General features: G+C 36.9%; 1 protein-coding gene across 3 annotated transcripts in view; it reads left to right on the plus strand.

Annotated features, from left to right (window-relative positions):
* The window catches only part of GK (glycerol kinase), an 88017-nt gene extending 79260 nt beyond the window's left edge, over positions 1–8757 (plus strand). For 2 of the 3 annotated variants that reach the window (XM_011959818.1, XM_011959819.1), the window contains 3 exons: positions 1203–1283; positions 4890–4976; positions 6865–8757. In XM_011959818.1, the coding sequence (XP_011815208.1) occupies positions 1203–1283; positions 4890–4976; positions 6865–6875 (179 nt within the window). In that variant the 3' untranslated portion in view covers positions 6876–8757. The remainder of the gene's footprint in view (positions 1–1202; positions 1284–4889; positions 4977–6864) is intronic. The other variant, XM_011959820.1, reaches the window with a different exon arrangement.
* Positions 8758–12491: the final 3734 nt, after the last annotated feature.

Genomic DNA, 12491 nt, shown 5'->3' on the forward strand with positions numbered 1-12491 from the left:
TAGTAGAGACGGGGTTTCACCGTGTTATCCAGGATGGTCTCGATCTCCTGACCTCGTGATCCGCCCGTCTCGGCCTCCCAAAGTGCTGGGATTACAGGCTTGAGCCACCGCGCCCGGCCTGCCCTTCAGAAGATTAAAGTATATTGGGAGCAGTAGACAAAACCATAACAATTCACTGTGGTAGCTGACATCCTGAGGTGTGTGTGAAGAGGGTGGGGGGATAGAAGTGGGGCACCGGAAAGCTTTCTGAAGTGAGTGAGCCTTGTCTCCTGGGTGTTGCAGGCCTCAGGTGCTATGGAAAGTCTGGGAGGCTTGAGAGACAGGTAGCCCCACATGGGGTTCACCACCCTTAGAAGTACAGCATCAAGCTCATTTTTGTTTAGACTTTCTGTTGTGGATTTCCACCTTTAAAAAATCTTGCTTTAAGATGCTGGGGTTAGGGGGCATGGGGCTAACTCAGAGGAATGCAATTCAAATCTTATGAGAAACCAGTATTTGTTAAATCCTCTGACTGAAATAAAAACGCCTCCTTCTAGTCTTCCCACATTACAGCATACCCTTTTTCTCATACTCTTTTCCCCAAAAATGAAGAGAAAACACATCAAATGGGATTCCCCTTTCTAATTCGTTACCACTTGTTTGTGAGCGGCCCAGTCTGCATAGCAGGCAGTCTGTCTGCCAGTCTTCCTTTACCCTGCTGAATTTACCCTATCCTGTTTTTGTTTGTTTGTTTGTTTGTTTTTGAGACCGAGTCTTGCTCTGTCACCCAGGCTAGAGTGCAGTGGTGTGATCTTGGCTCACTGCAACCTCCGCCTCCCAGGCTCAAATGATCTTCCTGCTTTAGCCTCCCGGGTAGCTGGTACTACAGGCAGGGTTTTACCATGGTGCTCAGGCTGGTCTCAAACTCCTGAGCTCAAGCGATCCTCCCTCCTCACCCTCCCAAAATGCTGGGATTACAGGCATGAGCCACCACACCCAGCCTCCCCATGTCCTGTTTCACTCCAACTTCCAAGCAAGCATCTCTTCCAGTCACTGGCAGTCATCAGCAACCATGTGCTTTCAAATCTGAGTCCTGCTAAAGCCCCATTGCAGTTTAATATATGCAATAATTTGTGAAGAATGTTGAGTGATCATAAGTATGGTACTTAGAACATCTCAGCAAACTATCTTTCATATGTGTTTTTTCTACCTTCTAATTCTAGAAAGTGAAATTCGTTATTCTACATGGAAGAAAGCTGTGATGAAGTCAATGGGTTGGGTTACAACTCAATCTCCAGAAAGTGGTAAAAATGTTTTTGTTTATTATTGCCACATTTTCTTAGTATGTTAAATAGTTATTTAGGTATCTAGCCATTTACACATAGCCAGGCTGCTCTGAAGCAAAGCATTATCGTATGTCCAGAGATTCTAACATTTTGAAAACACTTTAAAGTTCTAAACACGAAATGTAAATTATCAGGTTGATATACATACTTAACTCTATCCTGCCATACCTTTCCTTATTAGTTTATTCTTGGTACTTCAATTGACAACTTAGTCTTCCAAGAGTAAAATTATTTCTAGTTTCTTCTTAATGAAAAAAAAATCAACTAGAGTCTTCATTTTTTTTCCCCTCTCCTCTTACTTTACCTTTTTGGGGGGCTGTCTTTATGAGTTGAACCAACTGAAAACTGTATTAATTTCAGAATATATTCTGCTACTTCCTAGGCTGATTCCAAGTACATAATGGGAATTCCTTTGGAATCAGAGAGGAATAAATATACCAAACATAGTAAATTCGAACTCTTATAAATAGATTGGGAAATGCTCTTAGCAGAAAAAATAGTGGACTATTCTACCTTTCAATCACTTAGGAAGGTCAAGAGCTTAAGTAAACCATTTAAACAGCCTTAAGATGGATAGTATTATTTTTTGCTAAATACAAGATGTGGAGCATAATGAATGGAACAATGGCAAATAATTTATTGAAGCACATACTTTTTTTTTTTTTTTTGAGACAGAGTCTTGCTCTGTCACCCAGGCTAGAGTGCAGTGGCACGATCTTGGCCCACTACAACCTCCGCCTCCTGGGTTTAAATGATTTTCTTGCCTCAGCCTCCCAAGTAGCTGGGATTATAGGCGCCCACCACCACGCCCAGCTAATTTTTTTGTATTTTTAGTAGAGACGGGGTTTCACCATGTTGGGTAGGCTGGTCTGGAACTCCTGACCTCAAGTAATCCACCTGCCTTGGCTTCCCAAAGTTCTGGGATTACAGGCGTGAGCCACCACACCTGACTTGAGCATATACTTTAATGGGGAAGAGTTGACAAATGAAATAATACCTGCCTTCCTTCCAACCCCAAAGTTAATGTATCTGTTTTTTAGGAGAAGCTTCCAGAACTATCTACTGCCACAGATAACTGTGGTCTGTATTTTCAGTCCCGGATGTTCCTATTTGAAGCTTTTGTTTTTCTCCTAAATAAGCTTAATATCTTTTGTTGTGAGACTCAGCTTCCTTTTCCAAGATGGTGGCAAAGTTTTTCTTGCTAAGACTGTAATTTTGAGAGACCCTTTACAATTAAACTTCTCAATCATAAGTATTTTTCTAGCACAGTGCTAGTTGCTGTGTGAGATATAACAGATGTAAGCCCTGACTTCTTTTCTAGTTCCCGCTAATTATTGCTTATAAGAAGTTGAGTTACATGATTTCTTTAACTAGCTGGACGTTTTAAAATGGCACTTTAAATGGCATGTTTAAAATGGCATTTTGTTTTGTTTTTTGTTTTTTGAGATGGAGTCTCACTCTGTCGCCCAGGCTGGAGTGCAATGTTGCGATCTCAATTCACTGCAGCCTCTGCCCTCCAAGTTCAAGCCATTCTCCTGCCTCAGGCTCCCGAATAGCTGGGATTACAGGTGCCTGCCACCGCACCTGGCAATTTTTTTGTATTTTTAGTAGAGACGAGGTTTCACTATCTTGACCAGGCAGATCTTGAACTCCTGACCTCGTGATCCACCAGCCTTGGCCTCCCAAAGTGCTGGGATTACAGGCGTGAGCCACCGTGCCCGGCCTTAAAATGGCATTTTAATCCCCCTGTCTCCCTCCCTTCAACCCCATGTCTTACACACAGATATACAGTTCTCCTCACTAGCAGTTCAGGATGTAATTTTAACTGCAAAATTCCCACAAAATCAACTGATCATTTTCCCCTTGTTTGTGTACTTTAAAATATCAATGAATTTAAAATGCTAAGAAAAAGTTGATAAAACAAAAAAAAGATATGTTTACTCCAATTTCTGCTATCAGCATTAATGATAAAAGTAGTTTGGTTTTGTGAGAGTTTTATATTTTAAAGAACTTTGTTTTTGTTTCAGTTAGGCTGCAGTGGATTTAAGCCAGTTTGAAATTTTTTTGTTTGTTTGTTTGTTGGAGATGGAGTTTCACACTTGTTGCCCAGGCTGGAGTGCAATGGCGCGATCTCCGCTCACCGCAACCTCTGCCTCCCGGGTTCAAGCAATTCTCCTGCCTCAGCCTCCTGAGTAGCTGGGATTACAGGCATGTGCCACCACGCCCAGCTTATTTTGTGTTTTTAGTAGACACGAGATTTCTCCATGTTGGTCAGGCTAGTCTCGACTCCCAACCTCTCAGGTGGTCCGCCCGCCTCGGCCTCCCAAAGTGCTGGAATTACAGGCATGAGCCACTGCACCTGGCCTGAAAATGTTTTTTGAATAGATTTATGAAAAACACTCTAATATGTAATATTTGGGGGGTCTCTAAGCTGTGTAATAAACTTGGAATAGTAATCGTCAGTTAATAAAATGCTAGTTGTATTCCTTTAAGCAATCTAAGCTATATAACTATATAATTTATATGATAACAGCAATACAGATAGAATCCTATTTTAATAAACTTGAAAGGATATTAGAACTGCTACCTGTATCTTAACCTATGGGAGGAATATGAGGCTTGCTTAAGTTTCAAAGCAGTTTGCCAATTTTGAAGCAATCATATTTATTTTCTTGTTTGTGACTATATTTGAATGCTTTGTAAACAATTTTTAACATACTTTTTATGTGTTTAAAATGTTTTGTCAGGTGCATTTCATTACACACCAAATTCTATTAAAAAAATAACACTGGCTGGGCGGGGTGGCTCAGGCCTGTAATCCCAGCACTTTGGGAGGCTGAGGCGGGTGGATCACGAGGTCAGGAGATTGAGACCATCCTGGCTAACACCGCGAAACCCCTTCTCTACTAAAAATACAAAAATAAATTAGCCGGGCGTGGTCGCGGGTGCCTGTAGTCCCAGCTACTCGGGAGGCTGAGGCAGGAGAATGGCGTGAACCCGGGAGGCGGAGCTTGCAGTGAGCCGAGATGGCGCCACTGCACTCCAGCCTGGGTGAAAGAGTGAGACTCCGTGTCAAAAAAAATAAATAAATAAAAAATAAAACTGAACTAATATTTTAGCAAAAATAGAGTTTTAAGTTCATCTTAGAACACTAATATAACTCTTCTCTCATAGCCAAAAGACCTATAATTTGAACTTGGGTGGAATTAAATAGATCATTTAGTATATTTGGGGGAAGAATCCAGAAAGCTAAAATTAACAGCCTCCCAAAAAGTTATCCATAGGCTCTCTTTGGCTTTGCCAGCGAAGGCTAATGTTGGTCTATATGTATTATGTTCTTGGCTGTGTGGCATGCTATCTGTATTGTTTGTTAACTGTCATAAGCCTTCAATATTGATTATATTTTTGATTTGAAGTAATAACTCTTTGCTAGCTTTTATGAATATACTATTTTTATAGCTTATTTTGTTTTGCTATCTTGTGATTCTTAACACAAATATTGTAATTATGTGTCTCTCTTTTGGTTTGCTTGACTGGAATTCTCTTCTGCTTGGATGACCACAGGTGACCCTAGTATCTTCTGTAGTCTGCCCTTGGGCTTTTTTATAGTGAGTAGCATGGTAATGTTAATCGGAGCAAGGTACATCTCAGGTTAGTTACTCTTTAAATTAGACAACTCTATTTAGTTAGCTTTAATGTTTTCGTGTATAACTTAACAGAAATTTTTCAGTGTTTTTCATTCTTTCTGTGTCTAGGAGGCTGGAAAATCAATTAAAGGTCTAATTAGCTAGACCAATTAATCTTTGGGGGCAGTTAGAAGTAAGAACTGTGACTCTGCTTAACCTATTTACATTTTTAATGTGATGATTTATTTAAGAGGGACTACATTCTGCTGTGAGCTGCAGCAATAAGCAAAAGTGAAAATACTAATATTTAAATGAAAGGACTTTCAGACTGCTGAAAATTATAGTTTTGACATTAATTAAATTGTCTTTCAAATGTATACAAATTATTTTTCATACTCCTGAAAATTTGCTAAGCAAGTCTTAACTTTTCAATTCTGGCAAGAGTTTCAGCCAGAGCATGTCAGCAGAGTTCCTGTAAAACCCTAAAACCAGGGAAGATTTATAGTCACTTTTGTTTTAGTTAAAAGAATGTATTTTGTGAACTGAAGTTTTAAAAATGATTGCTTAAATAAAGGGGTTGAAATGAAAATAGAATTATTTTTCCACATTAATTTCTACTGAATAATCTTTTTTAAATAAAAGTAAAATGGCTCAGGATGTTATGAAATATATTGCATAATCTTATTAATTTATAATAGTCATTTTTGGAAGCTGCTCTTGATGATAGCTCAATTTTTCTTAAAATTACTGGCTTAAATGGAAGTGATGCTTCTTATTCTGTATATTCCCATGAAAGTGAAACTTAAAAAAAAATCTTCATGGTTAGGGAGAGTTAAATTCTCTCTCTCAATTAATAAGATAATGGCCTGAGCTTAAGATGTAAAATTTAAACTTTAGTGATATGAGAGGGAACATCTGTTTGTCGAGATCTGACAAACATTTATTTAGCTTGTCATTATCATTTTAGTGCTATACATAAATGTAGAATGAAAATTATTTACAGAAAATTATTTGCAGAACATTAGGTTATCTTTTAATGAGAAAATTTAGGTTACTTGCATGAGAATTTAAAACTAGATTGTATTACTTTTTCCATATCCTGAATATTCAAGCATATTCAGAATAAATTTGTTCAAATTGTCTGCTTCTGTACTAACAATACCTTAATTTGGTATCAGTAACAGAAGAAAAAACTATGGAATGCTACAGTAAATACTGCATTTCTAAAAACACAACCACTAGTCCAAATAAAGTTAGTTTTTCTTTGAATTACCTTACAAAAGGCCTCTGTATACATAAATCTATATGGAATCTGTTCTTTCTGCTTCTCAGGAATGTTTGGTGGAAGACTAAACATTCCCATGAGAGCTGTAATTTAAATCTATAAAGAAACGTACACATTGTTTTAGAAAAAGTTCTGTTACTTTTCATTATCCTGAATATTTTGGGCTATATAACAATGGTCTGGAAAAGTAAAGAAAAGAAACATTGCAGCTGAAAGTTTTGATTTGTTTGTTTGCTTGTTTCCCCCTTGGTATCATGACAGCATGAAAAGGCCTTGTCTCTATGAAAATTGAGACATGTGGCATCTCTCTAAGCTAAAAGATGTGCTACCTGTCTAGATTCTTAGGCTTCTAAAATGCACATGGTCACTATATTTAGGTTCTCTCTTTGATGACATACCCTGCAATTTGAGAGGGCTGGAAATTGTTTGCCTTGGTAAACAATTAGCAACAGTGGCAATATTTGCTAATTTTGGAATTGGCCCTGTTTGTTGCATTTTAATTGTGAGGCATGATTTAGAAATCATAGGACTTTCTAGTTTAATAAATGATTGAATCATCTTCATTGCTTTAACTCCTGAATTGTATGCATGTATTATTGACATATGTGGTTTTTGTTCCCCATTTCAGGTATTCCATAAAACCTACCAACTCATGGAGTCCCAAGATGTGAGCTTTTTACATAATGAAATAACCCAGCAATTCTGTCTCTTAATGCGATGACACTATTCATAGACTTTGATTTTATTTATAAGCCACTTGCTGCATGACCCTCCAAGTAGACCTGTGGCTTAAAATAAAGAAAATGCAGCAAAAAGAATGCTATAGAAATATTTGGTGTTTTTTTTTTTTTTTTTTTTTTGGTGTTTTTTTTTTTTTTTTTTTTTTTAACATCCACAGTTAAGGTTGGACCAGCTACCTTTGGGGCTGACCCCCTCCATTGCCATAACATCCTGCTGCATTGCCTCTAAGATGTAGGAAGAATTTGGATCCTCACCATTGGAATCTTCCATCAAACATATTCAAACACTATTGGACCAGGATTTGAGTCTCTGCATGACATATACTTGATTAAAAGGTTATTACTAACCTGTTAAAAATGAGCAGCTCTTTGATTATAATGGACACCCCAAAAGTCTTCTTTTCTACATAGTAGAAGACGGCAACACCTTCACTGAATGTTTGAATAGAAACCTCTGCTAAATTATTAAAATAGACATTTAGTGTTCTCACAGCTTGGATATTTTTCTGAAAAGTATTTGCCAAAACTGAAATCCTTCAGATATTTTCCTTTGTCCCACTAATCATGATGACTTTCTGTCTGGATCTTATAGGAAAGGATACTTTCTTTTTTCTTCCATCTTTCCTTTTTATATTTTTTACTTTGTCATACCTGCCTATATATTTTATACACTGAGGGTAGCCCATTTACAAATTAAGAGCACATTAAATTCAGAAGGTTCTAACAGGGCTGGTCTTAAGTGAACCACTATGTATATAAATATGTTGGAAAACAGCTGTATACATTTTTGGGCAACGGTTATGCATAATATTTACCAGGAGAATTTTTTTCTTAAAGAGCCAACATTTAAAATTTATGTTTTATGTCAATAAAAGAAAATGCACTTTATTGTGACTTCAACTATATTTCTTATCCCTAACATTTTAATTTAATTGTCTTAGCTTAAAAAAAGAAGAAACCGTGGAATACTACAGTAAATATTGTTTTCAAACACAAGCAATAATTCAAATAGTTATTTTTCTTTTGAATTAATTTTAGACATATTTTGGATCCTATTGAGGGGATAAGAGGATGTCAAAAAAGTTAAATACGTAAGTAGAAAAAAATATAGAAATAAAGCCAATAATCTCTTTCAGTTCAAATGTTAGCAATTGTTAATAAGAAATTGCTATCTGGGATGACGGAATTATCTCTGCTTAGTATCTTATTGTCACTGAAAAAAGGTTTATCATTACAAATGCCTTCCAATGAAACCAAGAATTTCTCAAAATATTTAATGTCACATAAGAAGTTACCCAATCTAGCTTCTTAAAGTCAATTTTTAAAAATATCTTAAAATTACCTAGTTTTGTAGTAAACAGTGAAGAAAAGATTGCCTCCTAATTATTTTTTTCAATTAGTGCTGAATGGGAAAATATTTATATCTTACTATAAAAGGTTCTGTTTTGTTTGGAATTGATGGTAGCTTTATTTACTGTTCTGATTCTGCTGTTTCTAAATTATTGAATCTGATAGGTTACATTGATGCAGCCATCACTTAAGTGACATAAATATTGTAGAGAGGTACTGTGAAATGATCACTTTGTGGCAGGGGTACTTTTAAACAGTGTTTCTACAAAAGTACGTTGAGTTCGTTGTAAATAATTGTGAAAACCACTGTTCAAATAATTTTAAGATTACATTAATTTTTCTATAAATTGCAAGATTTATAAATGTTTGAAATTGTACACATTGATATTTAATGACAAATTTACTTAAAATAAATTGACCCCTCGTTCTTATTTGCACTTCTCATTTACAGACTAGAACTTAGATGAAAGTTAAATTAAGAAAGATGTTTCAGGAAATGTGAAACTTGGCTGTTAGCACTTGATAGGGCACACTCTGAAGAGTTAACCAACAGCCGAAGAAGTAATTTCTGTAATGATGAACACCTTAATCATTCTATTAGAACAGACTACACTGTCCCATCTCAGCATTTGCAGAAAATACATTGGTAAGGTCAGCAGCCATTATCAATAGGGCCTTGTGTGGCTAACCTTGACCACCATTCTTCTCTCAATCTGATAGGCAACACCTCAATCCTTTGTTCTCCAACTAATCAGTAAAATAAGTAATGCATCTCTGCTTCTGTAATGATAGCTTAGAATTTTTAGTATGTTTCTTTTGAAGTGCCCAAAGCCCAATTCTTTGGGATATCTTTTGGGTATCTGGTATCATGTGGGAGTGGAGAATGAAAGTTTTTGGAGAAACCAGCAAATGAAAGCTGTGACAGCACAGAAGCTAACGGCGTTGACAGTGGAGTAGGTAGTATTTACTCTGTAGTGTTTACAACATAGTAGATAGAAGTACAAAATTTTTTTGACTGTAATTCTTTCATAGCTTGTTTTATCTAGTAATATTTAAATAATGACGTTTCCTTGATCCTTTGCTTTTGCAACCTAACAACTTTAATAATAAGTTCACATAATAAACAATGAGTAGAAAACTGAGTGACTTTGTAAACCAATCTGATTTCTACTTTGTGTGTACTTTATGAGTACATATCTTCATTCTGGCCTTATCATTAAATATACGTTGTGCCAAGTATCGTAGACAAAAAAAAAACCTCTCACAGGTATTTCCTGAGATTGCCCTATCATCAGATTTAATGAAAATGACCCATTAAATTAAATTTGAGGACCATAAAGATAACTATTCTGAGAAGGAGAAGTTAGGTTAAAAACAAGTTTTTCAACTAGACCAATATCTTTAATTGCCAGTTTTCATTCGATTTCAAATAACTAGTTCTACCTGACAGTGTAACAGTTAAGAGGATGACAATATTTTATTTTAAAAAGCAGCTTCAGGCCTCTTTCAATTTTCCTGTTTAGTATTAAAATTAAGTAGTTTCTTTTATTCCTTATTATTGAACTTGATAATATCTATCTCATAGATTTCTTATTATTGTATGACAAGTTTACAAGTGGATTTCATAAATATCAAATCATCTAATCACCAAAATATCCATCAAAGAGAAGCTTGTTAAATAAATTCTGGTACAGCCATACAGAGAAAATGTGTAGCTTTAGAAAAGGATGAGGACACTGTCTAGAAAGAGATGATATTCAGGGTAAGTGAAAAAGCAAGATGCGGAGTAGCATGTAACTGTACTACCCTTCTATTAGAGAGAGAGACAGAGAAACTAGAATGTTTGCCTATGCCGGAAGGACAGAACAGCTGTTAATAGTGCTTATCCACTGGGACAGAAAGGGGTGATAATTAGGCACTTGGGAGAAAGGGGTGGGAAAAAATTTCACTATACATATATGTGTGTGTGTGTATGTATATGTGTGTGTGTGTGTGTATATATACACATTTTTTTTTTTGAAACGGAGTCCCACTCTTGCCCAGTCTGGAGTGCAGTGGCATGATCTGGGCTCACTGCAACCTCCGCCTCCCAGGTTCAAGCAATTCTCCTGCCGCAAGCCTCCCGAGTAGCTGGGACCACAGGTACATGCCACCACGCCCAGCTAATTTTTGTGATTTTGGTAGAGATGGGGGTCTCACCATATTGGCCAGGTGGGTCTTGAACTCCTGACCTCGCGATCCACCCTCCTTGGCCTTCCAAAGTGCTGGGATGACAGACGTGATGCCACTGTGCCCGGCCTGTCCACTTTATTTCTTTGATAAAACTGTTTGCTTGGAAATGAGAATGTTACTCCTCTTATAAAAATTGTAAAATGAAAGAGGTTAGAAAGGAGAAAGTCAACCATAGTCCTAAAATGATCCCTGTGGTTATTTTGATTTTCCCCCAGACTTTAAGGGAATATTTCATAGAATTTGAGCGTTCATAAACTATATAAAAATTTCAACATGCAAAATAATCAGGGCTGTCATGTATGTAGACACAGGTGAACTAAAAGTATAGAACAGGCATAGAGATGATAAATACCAAGTTTAGTGGTGATTACCTCTGAAAGAGGTGGATGGGGTCAGGGAAGGGGACTTTGCTGAAACCTGGAAAGTTGTGTTTGTAAAAAAATTAAGAGTTAAAACAAATATAGCAATACCTTAAGATTTGGCACTGCTTAGCGGTGGGTACACATGTCTTTATCATATCCTCTACATTTCTGTATGCTCCATATATTTCATAATAAAAAGATAAGGTATGTTTCTCCTGATTGTGTGGATCTAAATCCATCACTCACTGTCTGTCTATCAGTGTAGTTTTGTTAGTACTGACAGCCTTCCTAATTAGAAGGGTTGAAATTTTATTGATCTTATCTTTTGGCAGAATTATTTCAAGCACCTCCTATGAAGCATCAATATACAGGAGAAATAATGTGTATTAGAAATTACATCCTGGCTGGGCGCGGTGGCTCACGCCTGTAATCCCAGCACTTTCGGAGGCTAAGGTGGGCGGATCAGTTGAGATCAGGTGTTTGAAACCAGCCTGGCCAACATGGTGAAACCCATCTCTACTAAAAATACAAGAATTAGCTGGGTGTGGTGGCACACGCCTATAATCCTAGCTACTTGGGAGGCTGAGGCAGAAAAATCGCTTGAACCTGGTAGGCGGAGGCTGCAGTGAGCCAAGATGGCACCACTGTACTCCAGCCTGGATGACAGGGCAAGACTCCGTCTCTAACAACAACAACAACAAATCACACAAACAAAAAAAAGAAATTACATCCTTACTTAGCCATTCACTTGTTATGAACAGAATTTAGAAGACACAAAAAAGAAATGCCCATTTGTTTTCTATATAGTACCTTCCATGAATTTTAATAGATAACTGCATGGCTGTAAGACCATCATATATGTAATTACATGTTAAGGCTAGAAAGTTTCTAGACAGAAAAGTCTCGACTCTATATTTAAGTTTAGTGTCCAAGGGAAAATAATTGTTCATCATATTAGATTTTAAGTTACGTACGAGACCGATTTTATTGTATTCTGCGTTCTAATTCATTACAGTCCAAAGAAAGCACTAAATAATAAAATGGAATGACATTTGTTTCCTTTCGAATATGTGTTTAAAAGACCACAAAAACGTGGTTAGAACAAAACGGTAGGGTGATAATCGAAGTGATTAAAACCTGCTGTTGAAGGGAAAACTTGACTCTAAAATAGAACAGTTCTCTAATTTCACCTATGCTGGGTTTCTCCCCCATTATGGTTTGATATTTTAATTCTCCTTGCCCACTCAGGGAGACGTTACTAGTAGTTAGTTGCATTATATAATCGATTTTAAAGGAAGAGACATAACTAATGACTAAAACTAAGTTATTAGGATTCTTCCATGGCTTTTCAATGTTATCTATGTCTCCATCCCACAAGTTCAGTTAATTCTCTAATTCTATATGTTAAATAGATGTGTATCCTGCAAGGATATACACTCACCCCCAACACAGACACACACACACACACACACACACACACAGTACTTTTTTTTTTTCTTTTGAGACGGAGTCTCGCTCTGTCGCCCAGGCTGGAGTGCAGTGCTGCAATCTCAGCTCACTGCACTCCACCT

Source organism: Colobus angolensis, unplaced genomic scaffold, assembly GCF_000951035.1.
Source record: "Colobus angolensis palliatus isolate OR3802 unplaced genomic scaffold, Cang.pa_1.0 Scaffold50, whole genome shotgun sequence".
NCBI classification, from domain to species: Eukaryota; Metazoa; Chordata; class Mammalia; order Primates; family Cercopithecidae; genus Colobus; species Colobus angolensis.